At 38.3% G+C, this 20,731-nt stretch overlaps 1 protein-coding gene across 1 annotated transcript in view; it reads right to left on the bottom strand.

The window, feature by feature from the left end:
* CACNA1D (calcium voltage-gated channel subunit alpha1 D) overlaps positions 1–20,731 on the bottom strand; it is a 319,738-nt gene that overhangs the window by 147,444 nt on the left and 151,563 nt on the right. Inside the window, exons 9-11 of the mRNA XM_063426916.1 lie at positions 18,999–19,168; positions 9,511–9,598; positions 6,611–6,637 (exon numbers count right to left, since the gene is read on the bottom strand). Coding sequence (XP_063282986.1) covers positions 6,611–6,637; positions 9,511–9,598; positions 18,999–19,168 — 285 coding nt within the window. The remainder of the gene's footprint in view (positions 1–6,610; positions 6,638–9,510; positions 9,599–18,998; positions 19,169–20,731) is intronic.

Here is a 20,731-nt window from a genome sequence, read left to right as displayed (position 1 = left end):
GTTCACATCATTGTGTGCTCTCCCTGCCCTCTCGCCGGCTATCGCACTATGCGCATGCGCGCACGCGAGTCAGAACGCGTGCGCGCATACTACTACAACCCCCATAATTCTTAGTGGCTTTTGCCGGCTATTTGTTTATGCGCACGCGCGTCAATGCGCATGCGCGCGATCGCACCAACATTACTACATTTCCCACAACACTTAGCGGTTGAAAATCCACGTGACCGCCGGTGTTTATATTGGTATTAGGCAAAATAACGCTCGTTTTTTACTCTAGGCAATTATATTCAATTGCCAGTATTATCAACAAAAGATTATTTGAATTCTATGTTATTTTAACTGTTTATTTTAATGTTTTAATGTATTGAATTTTCTTACAATCTGATTGGCTAACCTCTGTTTTAGGCGCCATTTTTTAACATCTGTATTCTTATTTAAAGTCACCCTGCCAGGTTTATGTTTTATTCCATATTGATAAAGCCATTGTAGGCGAAACGCGTTTATGGACTTTTAAATTGTGTATTTTATATATTAAAGATTTTTTGGTCACTTTTTACGTTTGTGCCATTAATCTTTATACACATTCTATTTACTTTTTACCTGGCATTTTTTACTTCGGAACTCCAAGCAATCCTTGGTGGGGATTATTCCACCTACGCTATCATCAAGGAGCAGTAAGCCTGCTCCATCCTTGTGAGTACTATTTTATTTGTTTTATTTCCATATTATTTTATCACAGAGAACACTATTGGTTGTGTTTTTATTTTCTTTGAGTGACACTTCTCCGTTGAAGAAAAAGACAAAGCTGCAGTATATCCTACAAGCGGGGATCTAAACCGCTGTACGCGATCCATACTAGAGCTAGCTATAGCTCTATCAAATGTGAGTGCTTTACTACTCTTTTATATTTTTCTCACTTTAGTGAATTTATCACACTATTTTTGGTTATTTGTTTTATCTTTCATGATATTGGACTCACCTGAGGAAGGATAACAAGGATACCGTTCTCCATCCAACATTATACAGACCATCTGTCTAAAGAAGATCTATTAAGCTAAGACTTTACTTGATATTTTACCCCTATTTTGGACTATTTTTATTGTTTATACCCTTCTACTGGCGCAGATATTATAAACTGGCTTATACAAGGTGATCTGTTAAAATAAAATTGAATTGTATATTTATTTACAAATATGCCCCACCCAGACATCCCATCTTGGCACCATCTTAATATATTGATGTCTAGATAGATAATGAGAACCAATATTTAGTGATTTGGTGACAGTGAGATAAGAGTATATGGGACACTCGAAGCACCAAAACAACTTTAGCTCCACTAACTAGTTTTAGCATATAGATGATGCTAATGGCTGAACTAACAGATTGCAAGGTGGCCAAAAGATAGATTACCGTTCATTATACATGTTCCACGATAGTCCACAAGTTCTAACATGTGCAATCCTTGCAGGGTTGTATTTAGCACTGAGCAGTGTTTGTGTGTGCCAGGCGTGAATTTGTGTGTAGTGTTGGTTTTTGAATGCAGGGGTGTGTTTATATATAATGTTGAGGTTTTAATACAGATGTGTGTTTGTATGCAGTGTTGATGTTTGAATGCACAGGTTTATTTGTGTTTATTGTTGGCGTTTGACTTATGAGATGAATGGACATATACACATCCAATGCCACACACAGACACACACACTGACACACAAACAGATACACAGGTACACTAACAAACGCAGATACACAGACACATACACAAGCACATGCAGACACATAGATACATACACTGACTTACATACAGGCACACAGACACGAAAATACAAACACTAACACACATGCAGATACACATACACATAGATATAAACACGGACACACATGCAGATATACAGACACATAGATACAAACACTGACACACATGCAGATACACAAATATACACTTACACGCATGCAGATACACAGACACACTGACATACATACAGATACACAATTCACAGATACACACACACATGCACTGACATACATATGGATACAAATACACACACTGACACACATACAGACACACACAATGACAAACATATAGATTCCCATGTTGGTCATCTTTTAGTCGCCCTCCTGTTCCTCCCTTGTGGGTGCAGGAGGGTGGCTTTTGCTGGCTGGGCTGTTGGGAGTCAGTTGGCACCCCTCCTCTCCCTGACTCCTGCATGCCTTCATGTATGGTAGCTGGGAGCAAGTGACCTGCATTCACTTACTCCCAGCACTAGCTACCGATGTTAGAGGGACCGGTCGCTTTTAAAGGGCTGCAGTGAACAACGGGCCCCTGAGAATGCCCATCAAGAGGCCCTAAGAGCATGGGCCACCCAATAGGACTTTTTAGGGTGTGGTCCCAGTGTGTGGTCCCGCTGGTTCATGCTGTAACGAAAATATACCCCAACAAGCAGGATTCAGCTAAACAGAAGACAACACAGAGTGGAGATACGTCTACCGGTCCTTAGAGTGGCCGGACTCGATGTATATAGGAGAAGTACAGAGTCAGGAACGATCCGAGATCAAGGGCACAAAGAGACAGCATAAACTAGGACTAGCTGGGGTCTGGTACACAGTAAACAGCAAGCCGGCAAACAGAACAGATAAGGATAAAGAAATAACGTAGTCAGAAAACAAAGCCAAGGTCAAGTACGAAGGAACTCAACTGAATACAACAAGCGCTAAAGGGAACTGAAACAGAAACCACGATAGGGCAAGGAACCAAGGGAAAAAAGTGAGTATAATTAACTAAACAACTATTTTGATTGGTCCCTGTCATCTCCACGCCCCCAAAAGGTAAGTGTATGGGGAGTGTGGCATGACAGGGACCAATGGGAGGCCTTTTCCAATTTAGGCTCCCACTGTCCCTTTAAGAGCGCGCCCGAGACCCGCGGTGCGCTCTTAGAGTCAGGCGGGACACGTGACCTTCGGATGAACAGAGGAGCCCGGCCGAACAGAGGAGCCCGGCCGGCCCCTGGAAAGGGTAAGTACCGCTACACATGCCCCTTTAGCCTCTCTGCAATTTAGGAGTTAAATTATTTATGTGTATGCAGCCCTAGCCACACCTCTCCTGACTGTGACTAACACAGCTTCATAGAGAAAATTTATTTTCAATCAGATGTTACAGGACAGTGTGCTTACGTTAGGTGTTTTTATCTCCTGCTCTGTTTATTGAACTTTATTCAAACAGGAAGCTCCAGCAGGCAATTAAGAGCACTGAAGATAATACATTCCAAATTAAACAGACTGTGCAAATGAAGGAAGTTTAATCATTAGATCTTTCTTTACATTAAATATGTATGGAGAATGTGAAGGTCACATGCAGTGGAGGTGTTGCATAAACAATGTGATTTAAGTCTTAAAGGAACACTATAGTCACCTAAATTACCTTAGCTAAATAAAGCAGTTTTAGTGTATAGATCATGGTTCGTCAACCTGGTCCCTACCGCCCACTAGTGGGCGTTTTAGAATTCCAGGTGGGCGGTAGGGATTTCCAGGTTGATAGTGCGGGCGGCGGGTGCGAGCCGGCGGTACCCGTGCGACTGGGTACCGCTGTGACCATTTGCGGCTCTGGCCCGCGCGGTAAACCGCCGGGGCCGCCTTCCAAAGTGTCCATCGGGTGGCCCATGCTGTCAGGGTCACCCGATGGATGCGGATTGTAAGGGGGCCCGGTCAGCGCTGGGCGCTTTAACAGCGTGACCGGGCCCCCTGTGATGACATCACAGAGCTGGGAGGAAGTGATTCCCCCGGTCACTCCTCCCAGCTAAAATTGAGAGCCGCGCGGGAGGAAGCAGAGGGAGTCAGAGTGGGAACTCTGACTCCCATCCACCTGAGCCACCACTGGACCCCAGGGGAAGTCACCCTCCTGCACCTTAAAGGTAGGAAACAGGAGGGTGACTTAAATATAATGTGTGTGTTTGTTTGTGTGTGTGTGTCTTTGTAGGTATGTCTTGTGTGTGTGTGTGTGTCTTTGTATGTCTTGTGTGTGTCTGTCTGTATGTGTCTTTGTATGTATGTCTTGTGTGTGTGTATGTGTCTGTCTGTATATATGTGTGTCTTGTCTTTGTATGTATGTGTCATTGTATGTGTTTCTTGTGTGTGTGTCTATGTATGTCTTATATGTGTGTCTGCATGTGTGTGTGCATGTCCGTGTGTGTCTGTTTCTTTGTATGTGTGCCTGTCTGTTTGTATGTATGTGTGTGTATGTGTGCCTGTCTGTGTCTTTGTGTGTGTGTATGTATGTGTGTGCCTGTCTGTCTGTATGTGTCCTATGTGTGTGTGTGTGTGTGTGTCGTATGTGTGTCTGTATGTGTGTGTGTCGTATGTGTGTCTGTATGTGTGTCTTGTGTGTGTGTGCATGTCTGTGTGTGTCTGTTTGTATGTGTGCCTGTCTGTTTGTATGTATGTATGTGTGCCTGTCTGTGTCTTTGTGTGTGTATGTATGTGTGTCTTGTGTGTCTGTATGTGTGTATGTGTGTATGTGTCTGTACGTGTGTCTTGTGTGTGTGTGTGTCTTGTATGTGTGTGTGTGTCTTGTATGTGTGTGTGTGTCTTTGTGTGCGTGTGTGTGTCTTTGTGTGTGTGTCTTTGTGTGTGTGTCTTGTATGTGTGTCTTGTATGTGTGCCTGTCTGTTATAGTGGACTATAGTAAGTGGGCTACCTAGCTCAGCCTTCCTACTGGGCATTGCTATAAGGAAGGTTAAAAAATAGAAAAAAGGGGAAAAAAAGGTGGGGAGGGGAATTGAGGAGGGAGAGGAGATGAGCTGACGCACAAATGAGAAATCATATTATGCGCAAACAGAGAAGTCGTCTGAATATCACTGAAAGAGACCTTCGTTTGTTCCTTACGAAAATCGAACCAGAGTTCAAATATTTAGTCTCGCAGCATCAACCTCAAGGATCTCATTAATCACTAGTAAAGGTAATTTCAATTTACTTTATTGTTTTCTCATGAAACTTTATAAAGTTAAAAACCTTAACTTACATTTACGTACATTTATTTTTTTTTTAAAACACCCTCCTTTCTTAAAAATATTCTGCATTTGCGCGAAAACTGGTGGGCGGTAAGGACGTTTTTTCAACCAAAAAGATGCATTAGTGGGCGGTAGGTAGAAAAGGGTTGACTACTACTGGTATAGATCATTACCCTGCAATTTCACTGCTCAATTCACTGTCATTTAGGAGTTAAATCACTTTGTTTCTGTTTATGCAGCCCTAGCCACACCTCCCCTGGCTATGATTGACAGAGTCTGCATGAAAAAAAAACTAGTTTTACTTTCAAACAGATGTAATTTACCTTAAATAATTGTATCTCAATCTCTAAATTGAACTTTAATCACATACAGGAGGCTCTTGCAGGGTGTAGCAAGTTATTAACATAGCAGGGGATAAAATCCTTATTAAACAGAACTTGCAATAAAGAAAGCCTAAATAGGGCTCTCTTTACAGGAACTGTTTATGGAAGGCTGTGCAAGTCACATGCAGGGAGGTGTGACTAGGGTTCATAAACAAAGGGATTTAACTCCTAAATGGCAGAGGATTGAGCAGTGAGGCTGCAGGAGCATGTTCTATCCACCAAAACTGCTTCATTAAGCTAAAGTTGTTCAGGTGACTATAGTGTCCCTTTAACTTGGACAGATACCGAGCAGTGAGATTGCAGGGGCATTACCTACACACCAAAATCACTCCATTAAGCTAAAGTTGTTTTAGTACTTAGAGTGTCCCTTTAACGATTAAAGGATAACAATCACTACATCTAGGGAACAAAAAGACATTCAAAAGTAAAAGGTTAATTAACAAAGTTTTAGGATAGTGGCTGTTAACTCAAAATTGCGTAGCTAAGTCATTTAAAATGTGCCTCTATTGGTTGGAACAGAAACATTATCTTAGTAAGGCATATTATAAATTTTGTATTTTTGTGACACTCATCAGCATAAAATTCAATAATGGTCCAAGAGCCAGAGGTTATTCTGCAAAAGCCTGCATTAAATAAACTGATACAGAATAGCAATGTGCTAAGTACAAATGTTACTATAGATAAATATGTTTTCATTTTAAGTTATGAGCTGTATGTGTCGGCAGGACATTAATGGTGGTAATAATAACACAAAATCTCACACCAAGAAAAGCTTGTATAGCAATAAAGATGAAAAATACACATAAATATAAAATGGAAACTTAATCCCATAATAGACTAGTGATATTAAAACATAAATTCACATTTAAGAGAAACCAATGGAACATTTTAGCTCTCCTATACGTAATCTCAAGAAAAGCTTTCAATATTAAATGTGTTATGTTAAGTTAAAAACACAAGACTGACTCATTGCAAAAAGTCCTTACAACAAGCTGGGATGTGGAAAAAATATTTGATTTCCATACACTGTAACTTATGTATTTCATAACGGAGGCAACACATATAGACATAATTTAAATAGGAAACGGCAAACTTAGTCACTTAGTATAGTAATTAAGGATTGCATTGTTCCTTTATTAATTGTAAAGAAATTACAAAAACAATCTTTGTGTATTTTTCAGAATTATAAGTGTATATATTCCAGATCGTCCTCATAGCAATACATACCTGCATTTAGACTTTGAAATTGACAAACTAGAAAGAAGAAATAAAGAGGCATGGTAAAGAAGATGAATTAAAAAAACACTTCAAGCGTTATCTTTCCATTGCTGAAGTCATTATTTTATAGTGTTTGCAACTGCAGAATATGAAAAACAACATGAAACAGGTTAAAACTAAACAAAAAAAAATTAACTTGTTTGTATGAAGGAATTCAAAAGTGTTTTAATGAACTGTAAATAGTGTTGAATTCACGTTAAAAGGATTCTATAGTGCCAGGAAAACAAACCCGTTTTCTGGGCACTGTAGAATCCTACAGTGCCCCCTCTCCCTCGCACCCCCCTCACCCTCCCTTCAGCCACTTACTTGAATCCAGCGCCGATGTCCCTCAGCAATGGGTCAGGCTCCGTTGGCGGGGGAGACCTAATGCACATGCGTGGCAATGACCGCGCTCACATTAGGATTTCCCCATAGGAAATTATTTAATGCTTTCCTATGGGGGAAAATCTAAAGCTGGAGGTCCTCATGAAGAGCGTGAGAATGTCCAGCGTCAGATAACAGACCAACGGTACGTTTGGATTTCGGAATTCCCTCTAGTGGTTGTCTGGTAGACAGCCACTAGAGGAGGAGTTAACCCTCAGAGGGAATTATTGCAGTTTCTCAGAGACTGCAATAATTACTACTGTAGGGTTAAGGGACATGGCACAATGCAATGAGCTACAGTGGTCTGGGTGCCTACAGTGCCCCTTTAAGTTACATTAGTTGAAGATTTTTGTTACCTTGTTCCTTGACTGGTGTATTTATTTCTAATTTCTCTCTCATGTTTTTTTTTTTTAAATAATATTCTTATTTCTGCAGAGCTGTAATAATATGCCTCCAGATCTTTTGTAAAACATTAAGTTAATGTATATTTGATTATATACATCTCATGTACCCCCATAGTGTTACTAATTTTGTTGTCAATGTTTGTATGAAGAATTTTATTTATTGCTTACTTTAAAAATATAAAATATATATATATATATATATATATATATATTTCCAATTTTTCAAGATCGTTAATGCATAACAACTCTCTGGTCAGTAATTAACTAAATTAAAAATCTTGAACGGCATCAAGGACCAGATTAGCAACCCCCAAAGGGAAACACAATAAAACCTACATGACCACATCGGTGTTCTCTGCAATTCAGTCTTACTTTATATAAACATCACCGTGTTATTTTATCTTATATGTTTAAGGAACATTGAGTAAAATCCAGAGATTAAATTTAGAAAGCTGATTGGTATTCACTCTATTCCTTTGGAATATTAAAAGTTGTTTGGGGCTATCTTTCCCTTTAAGTATGGAGAGTATGTTCAAGGTGGCAATGAGGTTAAAACCATATGCTGTGATTCACTGGCATTTTTATATCCAAAATAGAACAGCATGGCTCTTTAATATAGGTTTCGGCCTGTGCGGATTTTGCCATTCACTCGTCTGCTGGAATGTAGCTGAAGGAAGTAATTTGGGGTGCGTCTTAAAAATGTATTTTTTTCAAATAAATCACACACCATGCAGTTAACATGAAACAAGAAAATGAGTGTAAATAGAGGGATACAGGGAGAGCCACTAACAGACACCACATCTCCCACTATAGACAATTCTGAAGTGAACTAACATGGCTTCTTTTGGCATAATTACTTCTTTATCATGATACTGACTATGACAGAAAAACCTTTAAAATAAAAGGAACATTTTCATAATTTTTATAAGCAAAGAATGGTCTATTTCAGGAATAGGCAACCTTTTAGCAGCACTGTGCCAAAATAGGATTGTTATATCCCGTAGCGTGACGGCCCTATTTTTTTTTTAATTGAGGTGTGTATGTTGCCATATTCTGCTTGTGTTATTTATACTGTAATTGCTTTGTATCTTTGTATTTGTGCGTATGTGGGCTGTAATATTGTATATGTTCATGAGTCGTTTGTGGTATCGTGTATGATACCTAGGAATGTGGGCTGTGTATGGGGGCTACTTGTGGAATTGTATGTGTGTGTGTGTAGATGGATTTGTCACATTGTGTATTTGGTAGTGTGTGTATGTGAGGGGCTGTTTGGGGTATTGTATTTGAGAGGCTGCATGTGGGGTTGTGTGCATGTACGTGGATTGTTAGTGGTGTTGAGTTGTGCGGATTGTGTGTATGTTTGTGTGTAGGCTGTTTGTATTATTTGTATGAGGGAGGGTTATTATGCAGCTCTGTATATATCTAGCAGTATGGGTGGCTTCCCTGATGTCCAGCGTGGACCAGGCTGACCAGGTACAGGTGAAGGACAGGAGCTGCAACAGCAGCTGCGGGCTGCTCTACTACAGTGTGGATTCCCATTCACAAGTGCTTGGAGGAAGTGATCTATGATTACTTTCTGTACGTGCTGCAATGCATAAATTGAGGATTGTTCTTCACCACCTTTACGTATTAGCAGATATCTGAAGTGTCACTGAGACTTCTGATAGGACAGAGCCTGTTTGGCTCTAACAAGCTTGAGTGCCGTACAAATACACCTTGAGTGCCATGCATGGCACTAGTGCCGTAGGTTGCCTACCCCTGGTCTAGTTTATCTTATGGCCCTTTTTGGAAGGTTCGGTCAAAATATAGGTAAGCTTCTAATGCTAAAACCCTCCTCATAGTTCTGACTGGCGGTTGACCTTAAAGTGACAACCATCAGTCAAGTTATAATCAAGAAATACCCTGAAATTGGCCTACACTGATCTCACTGCCATTCGATATAATCAGAAGAGCATTTCTGCAAATTTAATCTTGGCCCTTTCCACCTCCTCTACTATCCTTTTTAAAATGAATATGACATTCAGGTTATGTACTTTTAAACAAATACAAGGACATTTCAAAAGTATATGAATAAACACTTACCAGATGCTTCCACAGCAGCCACCACCCTCTCCATCGCCACCAACATTTTCTGTATTTACGGATTCCGTTTCGCTAGTCGGCATACTCGCTGTCACAGTGTAAAACACATTTCATTTTCATTACGTTGAAATATATATTTAGGAGGCAAAATACAAATTAGCATACAAAATATCATCACAAAAGTGTATATTATAAGTTCACAAAATTATTGGCTGCAGCAAGTCCGTATTTTCAATCGGTCCGCATTGTGCTATGGAGTTCTACAATGCATGGATTGTAGACATTCGTAGCCCTTTAAGAAATGTCTAAAAACCCACGTCTTTAGGAAAGCTTAGCAACTTATCAAAGGTCATTTGTTTTTCTACATCTGCCTATCCCTGTCTGACCTCTCATAACTAGCACTAACGCAATGAGTGCCTCACCCTATTTCAGTGATGGCTAACCTTGACACCATAAATTGTTTCTGGACTACATTTCCCATGATGCTCAGCTAGCTTTTAGACTGTAAAGGCAAGCTGAGCATCATGGGAAATGTAGCCCAGAAACAATTTATGGTGTCGAGGTTAGCCATTACTGGCCTATTTCAACCCTTCAGGACACCCCGAGTGCCAAGACCGTCATGAGCCATGATCTAATGAGATTTGTCCAAGACTATATCATGAAGGTGGTTACCTCTTTAGATACAGTTAGCAAACCTGGCAATTGATTACCAACAAATTGCTGTAAAATAAATAAATAAAAATAAGGACCACATGACTTTTCTATGTGCAGCAAAAAAATTTTTTTTACAAAATTATTGCATAAAAACATCCCAACATTATTTATATAATATGCAAAGGCATCCATTAAAAAAAAGGAAAACATTCAAGGTTGATACATTAGCAACATTCAAGTGATTCAGCAATGCATCTAAATCGTTTAAAACATGGTATTGTTACTGTTCCAATCATAATGTAGCCATTAGAATGAATGCAAATTTTGGATTAGGTATTGACGGACAGTTATGGTGTCTGCTTTCAGGATGCAATATTTATTTCAACTCTTATCAGTCTCAGATAGCCAAAGTCTGGCTTAGAGTAAATATAACTCCACGTCATAGAAAATCCACGGTCTAAGTCAGAGAGTAGACTGTTGCACCTGTTATCTTTGAATTTCGGAAATGATGTTCTTTGGGCACTAATGCCCTGCACCATTCTAAATGGGATCGCAGTGATATTCTTATCTTATGGAGTCAAATTACAGTGTCTCTTTAAAGATGCTTGACGTTTTGTCAGTGGTATTTTATGACACTAGTCCCCAGCCAAACTCCACTGTTTGCAAAAGACTTCAAGAGGCCGGACTGGGAAAAGTATCAAAGCATTTACATTTTCTGTATATTATCACTGAAATCACAACACACAAACTGCAAATCACTGCACTCAAAAGATGGCAAAATAGAAAATAGAGTTTGTCAAAGCAATTTAAAGCATAAGTTAGATTATTAAAAAAATGAAACAAAAACTTAACACATATTTACATTTATATAAGAAATACACACAGAGTAAAAGGTTTGTTCATTGACATGCAAACAAAACCTGCCTGCATATATTAAAACAAGCCAACAAAAATCATCCCATATTTCGGAGCATTAAACAAACTCATTTCTCAACATTTGCTCTTGTTGGGCCATTTGTGCCACTCAGAGAAACTGCACACAAGGTCACCCCGATCAAAGTTGTACAGGAACCTACAAGACTCAAGGAACAGGGCAGGATTAACAGCATCCAAAGGGAGGAAGTAGGCTCTAGAAAGGGCACTTTTTTTTAACATTTGAAATGCAATTTAAATGTCTTAACAGAATGTGAGGCTTTATACCCACAAACAGACTTACTTTAATATTTAATTGCCATTGTTCACATTGTAGGAATCATGATCACGTTATTATTATTATTTTTTTTTTTACTTTGATTATATCATCACACAAAACTGATATTGCACCTTGCAATGAGTCAATATACATGGGAGAGGGCATAAATTTGGACCCTAGGTTGAAGTCCCTGGTCTTTGCTACCTAACTGCGCCCCTGTAATGGGAAGGACTGAGTACATCCTCAAAGATTTCTAGATTTCTGAAAAGTTCTGCTATCATTTACAATTGTATTTTTTTATTAATCACAAATCTGTACATAAATATATATATAAAGAGCTCAGTAGTTAATGAGTTTAAAATGTCTTTGAAACAAGAATATGCTGCCGATCTGGGGCAAAGATTTAAAATTGAGTGTTCAGTAGGATCGATTGAATTTTCGCTCGGTTCATATTCTGAAATAATCTGCATAGCTCACAATGTATTGGAAGAGCTTTTAAACCTTTCTATATTCACCTGGATCCTAGGACTTTGCAAAGACGTGTACAACTAGAAACGTGATCTACAATTCCCAGGGGAAAAGTTGTGATATTGCTGCAAGCAGTCATTTTACTGCAGATAAATAAAATAGTGTTTTGCAGTCACGGGAATCTTGAAAATATACCAGCTTGCAGGATTAGGGATTTTAGAGATTTAAGGCATAAAATAAATAAATAATACTATTTTACTAAGCCTATTTGGCTGCAACCCTAGCAGTCTGAAATGTGTCACAATTTTAAAATGATAGAGAAAAATGTGTATGTTTAACTATAAATATCCAACTTTAGGTGAAAACACAATCTCATTAAATTGTGATGTTGCTGAGCAGAGCCAGATAGGAATGGCTTCAATCCAGCTTATGGAACAATCCTATCCAACGCATTTCAAGTTTTCTGCCAAGTGCTAAATGTCTTATAAACGACAATGGACTCATCCATCTGCCCTGCATTCGGAAATGTGTAATGACTTACACTTAGACAGGGTCAGAGTGAGTTTCAAATTTAAAGTCAGAGGAGCTGAAAGCAAAGTATGGTTTAGAGCATTTTTTCCAATTTGTCTAGTTTCACCTTAAATTTTAAATTCACTGATAATTCATGAAAGTTCAGGAACTGAAACATTACATAGAATGTGACGGCAGATAAGAACCATTCGGCCCATCCAGTCTGCCCAATTTTCTAAATACTTTCATTAGTCTATTTTATCTAAGATAACCTTATGCCTATCCCACGCATGCTTAAACTCCTTCACTGTGTTAACCTCTACCACATCAGCTGGCAGGCTATTCCATGCATCCACTACCCTCTCAGTAAAGTAATACTTCCTGATATTATTTTTAAACCTTTGTCCCTCTAATTTAAGACTATGTCCTCTTGTTGTGGTAGTTTTTCTTCTTTTAAATATAGTCTCCTCCTTTACTGTGTTGATTCCCTTTATGTATTTAAATGTTTCTATCATATCCCCCCTGTCTCGTCTTTCCTCCAAGCTATACATGTGGATTGGTATATAGAGTGAAGAAGAACCTTTGGAAAGCCTGGAGTACTTTTTACTCCCCTGAAACAAACATTTTAACAAGATTATGCCAACCATTGAATTACCACTGACTAATTGTAGGTTTGAACAAAGAAATAGAGGAGGGCACTGGCACTGGAGCGGTGCAAAATGTCCTGGTTCTGCCAAAAATAACAGTACAAAAATGGATGACCCAGCATTGGATAAAAGGTTTTTCTTTTTTATATATATATATATATATTTAATGCCATAGAGGCACTTCCTCCTGTTTCACAGAGGGACTTTTTGTTGGATTCGTGTTTAAAGAGTATAATAGGGTTTTTAACTCTTTGTTTGCCACAGCGGGAGCGGGATATTTGGTTCCTATTTTGTTTAACATTTTCTTTGATCCTTACATTAGTAAATAAATAATCCTGAGAGTCTTTATCAAAACGTTGATAAAAACCTTGTATTACATTGAAACTATGTGAATGTTTTGGGCACCAAATAAAAGCAGGGGCTGTGCAGGGCAATTCCATTTTGTTGTTAAAATTTGGAGAAACAACATTTCAGAATTTGTTATTGTGGCTATTAATGTCCTCGAATTCAAAGCTCATCCCCCATTATTTCTGTAAAGTCCTAATGTGCTAGAAATGATTCAGGGGAATCTAACTCTGCAATGCCATCTTAAGCTTGAAATATTGCTTTATGCTTGAAATTTTAGCGTAAGTAATTGGGTCAGATATGTCAGATGCAACCAGGCTTTCTTTGCAGTTTACTGAACTGACTTTTACTTACACTCATTGTGAGCCACTGGCTTCCAAAATTGTGCAGGGAATTATCCAAAGATAAACCTAATTGCTTCCTTTGTTAGACAGGCGGTTTTAATTTGGTTTTGTTTAAAAATATACAATGCCCTTTATCAGAAATAAAACATGCTCAGTGAATGGATTAATGAAATAGATGGTCTGCCTGGTCACAAAAAGACAGACTGGGACCATCCAGACTTATTTCAATTGTCAAATAACCGGCCCTGTATATGTCCTTGAAACCCAGAAACAGACATGCGGAATAGGCTGGTAAGTCAATATATACACAGATATTAAAGAAAGTGATAATTGTCAGGAATTCAAAATTAATTCAAAGTGAATTTAAAATTTAAGTTCACAATAGCTGAAAAAAATTCAAACTAGCTATGCGTCCAGCGTGGCCACTTTGGCCTTTTATTTAAAAGTCACTTTGATTTCCCCAACAATTTTTATTTTAGTAGACAACCCAGATAATATATATATATATACAGTGTATATTTATAAATGGATAACGTGATCTAGTGACCTTTCCCTATCTATTCAATTAGAGGGCAGCAAGAAAAAAATACTTTCAAATTACAGCTTGTTTTACAAAGTTTTCAATTAAAAATTATATTTGAAATATGCCCAAAATCAGTGGAGGTGATTTATCAAAGTGTCACCAACGCTGTCATCTAATATGAGCGCAACTTAGTCAATCTATCATTTTTTTTTCCCATCTGTTACTTCCTTTGCACCCTAGTCGTCATTTATGAATGTGCACCGTTGTTTTTGGTTCTTTATCAATTTTTCAAGCAATTTTTAAGGCTTCACTGCTCTATTACGGTTATTCTACATTCGGTGATCTTTAGAAATAGATATTTTTGAGCTCAACTAAAAAATATATTAATGCTTGATTTAATCTGTAAACATATCAAATCGAGAAACGAACTACATGGTAAAACACTAACATTTTGACACGCTAATTTGGTTTGTATATGAAGGATGATGTTGAACTCAATTGTTTACTATTTCTTTGATACTTGTAAAACTTGTACAAGTATAATAAAAATTAATAAATAAATAAAAAAAAGAAATAGATATTTTTGCAACACATAGTGAAATTTACTATGGTGAAAACCATCACTCTTCACATCACTTTAATAAATATGATCAAAATTATGACAGAATCTATGCTTCACCTTTCAGAAAAACGTGATATATGTTGCCTAGTTTTTCTTTCTAAGGATGCTGTTAGGGTTGTGAGAGAAAAAGTTAACATGATCTGACCATACGATAGGTCCAATTTCCGAATGTTTATTCTGGCATAGCTTAAATGAACTTTAGAAAAAAAGTTTAGAAAATAATAATTATAACAATGACACCCTGTAAATGAACAAAAGGAGCAAAATTTAATTCAAACCTATGGGTTTGGTTCTCTTATAATCCGATTTCTTTCTTACCAACTCCAGTGCCTAACTAGTCACAAAAAATGATTATATGAAACACTGGCAGAAACTCAATGTTTTGAATGCCGGGTGGATGGGAAACATGTCAGCCACCCAACTGGCCCTCAATTAAGAGTGGATCTCAACTACCTGTAAACACACAGCGTATACTCAATACAATTTGAGCTTGCATTCAAATTGTGATCATACAAGCCACAGCAAATCAAAACAGTCATCGCATGTCAAACCCAAGCCAACATTACCATGTTTATTGGTGCGTTTAAAGCATTTAAACATGCTTTTCTTCTTCTCTCCCAGTAGATCCTCCAGTGTTACTCCTTAATGTCAAAGACATGTAGTTTTATCATTTACACAGCAGATGGCAGCAGCAGCAGAGTAGAAACATTTGCAAAACCTCAAAAGGTCGATCAACAGACCTCGAATGATAGTATAAAAATGTTCAAACTTGACTCCTAACTATTATTGGCGAGACTCAAATGTTGGTTTTCAGAGATCAGATCCACATCTAAAACACAGGGGTATTTAGTGCAGTTGTTCGTGGTATACTTGTATTCCACATGCACACCTTTAAATGGACACTGATTTGCACTGTTGTGGTCCACTCGTGGCATTTGTAGGATTCGTGGATGCCTCTGTCTGCATCAATTGAAAAAGTAATGTTTGACTAGTTCTTCTGGTAAGCGGATCTTCTAATATAGATGTTTGTATTGTAAGCTATTTTACATATAGAGGAATGCTGTTTAGCATCACAAGGTTCTCCCTAGTGGCATTTATGGGAAAGGTGGGCTAATTTGCATTTACCAGAATCCATTGCAACTTGGAATGAGATCTTCAGGTAAGTAAATCTTCTAATCCGTATAGTTGCTGCTAATTTAATGTGCGTAAAAGAGCAGAGGAAAATGTTTATAACTAATTTGTTTGTGCAATTTACCTGTAGGCCGCCAATACGCATAACCTCCTTGAAGGTTCTTTGGCTATGTTAGACCACCCAGATGTTTTAGTAAAATCTCTTTCTAAAGGTGTCCAGCTAAGTGCCATATAGTTCACAACGATCGATAGTGCTGCAAGTTCTATCTGTGACAAATGTCACTTGTCATATGAGATTGTAAAATGGACACTAAATGTGTATCTTGGAAAAAGAGGGTAAAAGTTAATGGATGTAACAGACAAATGTTTATTTCCTGTGAGGAGAATAGAAGGTCAAGTCGTCCCAGAGGATATAGGTTCAATTAAACGAGAGAAGTGTAACGATCAAACTAGTATGACATCAGCTCATTAAATCTTTCTCTGCAATCTGCCTGTCATTATGCCCGTTGCTTTATTAAACATAATACACAGCTGGCTGGTTTTAGAAATGCGTCTTTTAGCAACAGAACTGAATAAAGTTAGAACGTGAATTGTAGAAACCAAAATTCCAAATGATTGTCAGTCAATGCAAAGATAGGGGATCAGGAAGTATTCTCTAACTCTGCTGTAGTCACAGATTGGGTAGTTTAACCTGAATTCCCAATCAGAATTTAATTCTCTACAATTATGATTTTATTGAATAACCCTGCAAGTGTCCTTGGGCATCTCTCAATACCACTTGTAATCCTTGGAGATTTGTACACCGACTACAGCTTAACCCTTACAAATTCAACAGCGATATAGAAAAATCATTACATGCATTTACTACCATCTATGCAAGTCTTTAAAGGAGAATCGATTCTCCTTTAAAGCATCAATTCTAAATAATTCTCAATGTTTTTTCACACATGCACATTGGACTGAATACCCTTCAGAGAGTCAGGTGGCAAAGTGATTTTAGGAAATTTCTGAAGCTACATGTTAGTATAGGAAGGGAGACCAGGTGCACCAAAACCTTTGAAATGATGCAAAGTTGTTATGGTGCTTAGGGTGATTCTTTAAATAAAGTTACAGCCACGGGTTAAAGACAGGTGTAAGAAAGTCGAAGGGGAAGCGTCTGCAATCAAAAGAGTTAAGAGTCTGAGAAGACTGAGTGATATGTAACTGGTTATGCATAGACTTTGCTTAAACCTATATCCTGCGGTTTGCTGAAATGCTGACGAAAGGCCTGTATGAGGGAGGATTTGTAAGCTGACCTCGTTCTGAACCTCTGATCTTGGTCATTGCACTGAAGCTATGTTGTATTAGTGTTTATCCTTTGAATACAATTAAATAAAGGAAGCGCGGCTGACTGCGAACACACAGAGAGAGGTGTTTCAAATCGCAGGGTGGCACTAGCACACATTAAAGCCTGGATCTGTGAATGCCAGTCTCCTGCTGCTGCAGACATTAAATCATTCTGTGTCTTCTAGTTAAAGTAGCTGTCCTAGAAGCATGCTGAGCTCGCTTCAGATTAGTGTTTGCTTAGTCTGGCTGTGCCAATGCTGCTTTTACATTGCAATTTTACATGCAACATGTGCAGCAATCCGCATTGCGAATATTTAAAGACCTTGTGAAACAAACTGCCTTCTTTCATTTAATGCATGGTTGGACATGGTCTAGAACTTGCTTTGTATTTTAATAAATAAGAACATATTTTCTAAACTGGATTTACAAAACAGGCAAAATGTAAAAAAAAAATGGTGGAAAATGATATGTGCAATAAACAAATTTAAGACAAAAAGAACGTTATCTAAGCGCAGTCCTGTACAATAGGTCATCCATAGAGGTCTTCAGTCAAAGGAGCTCTAAAGGGAGCATTTTATTAATATTTTGTAAGAATTAGAATCCCCCCCTTTTCAAATCCAAACAAATTGTTTGCAGTTTTAATCCAATACTAAAATAGGACTCATTTAACAGTGAATTTAATTAAGGCATGTAGTTAACAATGGTGAATCTGTTTGATGTAGTTACCGTTTTATTCATATTTAAGATGGAATGCAATACAACTAGCTCCCAGAGGGTTAAAATGAGGGCATGACATAACCCAGAATGCTCTTTTTTTCCTGGCTTGCCGTTTCTGTGGGTCTTTAGAAATCCAGCTGACTTAAATTGGCTTTGACTTTCTACTTCCTGTTTAATTCTTATTAGAGGAAGCATCATGTCGGAGCTTAAAGGTATAAATATAGCATGTTTTCGCTGCTGCTAAACTGCTCGAACTAAATAGGCTAGTAATGGCTAACCTTGGCACTGCAGGCACTTGAGAATGGCATTAGTCAGACTCAATGATGACTAAGCACTATATAAATTGCAGTTCATGGACATTCCCCTGGGGTTAAAAAAAATAAATAAATAATGCAATTTAACTTATCAATAAGCCAGCACCGGAATCTTTATGCAACTGTTATACTACGTTGAAGTCATCGGTCATGAGAACGTTTGTCCAAATTAATGCTTCTCGTATTAATTTAGTGGGGCATAGGGTGCATGAATGGCAATTGTCTCTCTTCGCCAATTCAATGCTTCTTACAGACAAACATGCTACGTCGTCGTGCTGTGTGTGATGATGCAGAACACAAAGACCTTCGAAAATCAAAGGTTTTCATCGAAGAAGCACACTACAGGTGTAGTTTAAGTACATTCTCAAAAATTGCAATGCAATACATTGTCAGACAAAAGGGACAGCAACTATTTACTTTAACCACTTCATCATATAAGTATCATGGTTTGGCATAACTGAAATAAGGCCTTTTATGTTGGCTTGAAATAACTCATGGGAAACCAACAGCTTGTTGATTATAAACTCTATAGGAGAAATACAAAATATGAATGAGAATTGGAGTTTTAGTTCAAGGATGTATGAGGCCCATCAGTGTAGTAGATAAGGCATCTGTTGGCTAGATACCTCTAGAATATCCCATGGGACAAGAAAGGAGCTAAACTACCTGATATCTTTATATGGAACAATACGTACTATTGCGTTTTCCCTCTTCGTCGCCCTCTTCTTCGTTCTCAGGGTCAATATCTTCAGCCTGGGTGATCCAGTCTAAGTAACCCCGGAGATCTTCCTCCAGCTGCTGCTTTTCCCGTAATTTCTGAAAGTCGCCCCTGGCTTTTGCCTTCTCTCTTTCCTTGGAGAATTCACTGTGCAATTCCAACAAAAGTATAGAAAGAAAGCATTTCATTAACAGGTTCATTTTACAACAGTCACATTTAATTTTCGGAAAGAGACTATGGTACAAAAAAAAACCCTCTAATAGATGCAGAACAGAGAAGGCCCTGGCATGCACAGCACAAGTGTTTCATTACTTACATGGACATTGATTAAGAACATTTAATTGTAAGCAGCCTTTTGCAAAATAAATAAAATTTGTGTATTACCTGAACAATTCATTTTCTTATTGATGGTGAGAGTCCACAAGTTGTGACATACAGTATAAACTAAGTCTCTCCCAACTGGAGGAGGTAGAAACACACATAATGCAACATTTCAGGATGCTCCTCCCTCTTCAGATCCCTCTCTAGAATCCTCAATTCTATGTATAGCCAAGTAGAGGAATAGGAGAAGCAGAAAGAAACAAAACAAGCAGGGCAGTTGAAGCATAAGTCAAGTCAACAGTACCAATGAAGGTCTGGAACCAGGGTATAAGGCTACCACTAAAATGTCGGGTGGGTAATGACGAAGATTAGATAGGAATAACTGATCAGAACACCTTTCTGTGAAAAGCAACATCAATGCACACAAAAACATCAAAACAATGGCATATGTCTTACAGATTTCCTAAGAGGCTTGAATTTAGACTCAAAGAACACTTCCTAAAGGTCCTAGTGGGCCAATCCATCTATTTGTATGATCCCTCCATTCACAGAAGGAGGGATCATACAATTTGTCACCAAAAGCAGAGACAGAGCATTAGTCAAAAGAAAGCTGAACAAAGATTCTCCAGCATAACCTCCAGAATTAAGGAGTCCAGAACTGAAGCCAAGAACTGATCTTGTGTGCAAGTATGCAGCAAGCTCTTGGTAGGCTGATATACCACCAATGTTCAACCAAGAGGCTGACTAGCAGGTGGTTATGTTGAAACACCTGGTCATAAAAGGCTGTCTGTACTAAAATATCATCCAGTTAAGGAGAAAAAAAATTATAAGCCAGTAGGGCACCAAAACCTTTGGGAAAAACCTTGGGAACCATGGCTAGTCCAAGGGGCAAGGAGCCAAACTAGTATTTCTGGTATTTAAAGGTGAACCACAGATACTGGTGATAATCCGGATGAATTGGTATATAAACATGTTCATGCTTTAGATCCGTGGTGTTAGAAACAGACCCATCTAAGGCAGAACAGATCATCTAGAAAACATCTCCACAAATTCAGACTTAGTTTGTCAGGGCAGCAACTTTCTTGGCTCCTCAGAGAGGTGAAAGTGCATTAAAGACAAACGACACATCCTCATTTAGTAGACCCTGAACAGCATGAGGAGACTCTGGAGAAAAGTGGTCATGTTTAAAGCTAAGCAGGGAAAAAGTAGAATCCTCCTTAAAATAGGGAAACATACGGGAGTTGCGCACTTCCCTAGTGCATTCACTAGGATATCAGAGGCATTTTGACTCAGAGGGTATAGTGCTAACCAGGTCAGTAACGACATTCTGTAACACAGGGCTGGAAATTTAGAGCATCTCCCCGTAATCAGAATCAGCCCAAAATGTCT

This window comes from Pelobates fuscus, chromosome 7 (genome assembly GCF_036172605.1).
Source record: "Pelobates fuscus isolate aPelFus1 chromosome 7, aPelFus1.pri, whole genome shotgun sequence".
Classification (NCBI taxonomy): Eukaryota; Metazoa; Chordata; class Amphibia; order Anura; family Pelobatidae; genus Pelobates; species Pelobates fuscus.
This window is presented reverse-complemented; position numbering and strand designations above follow the sequence as displayed.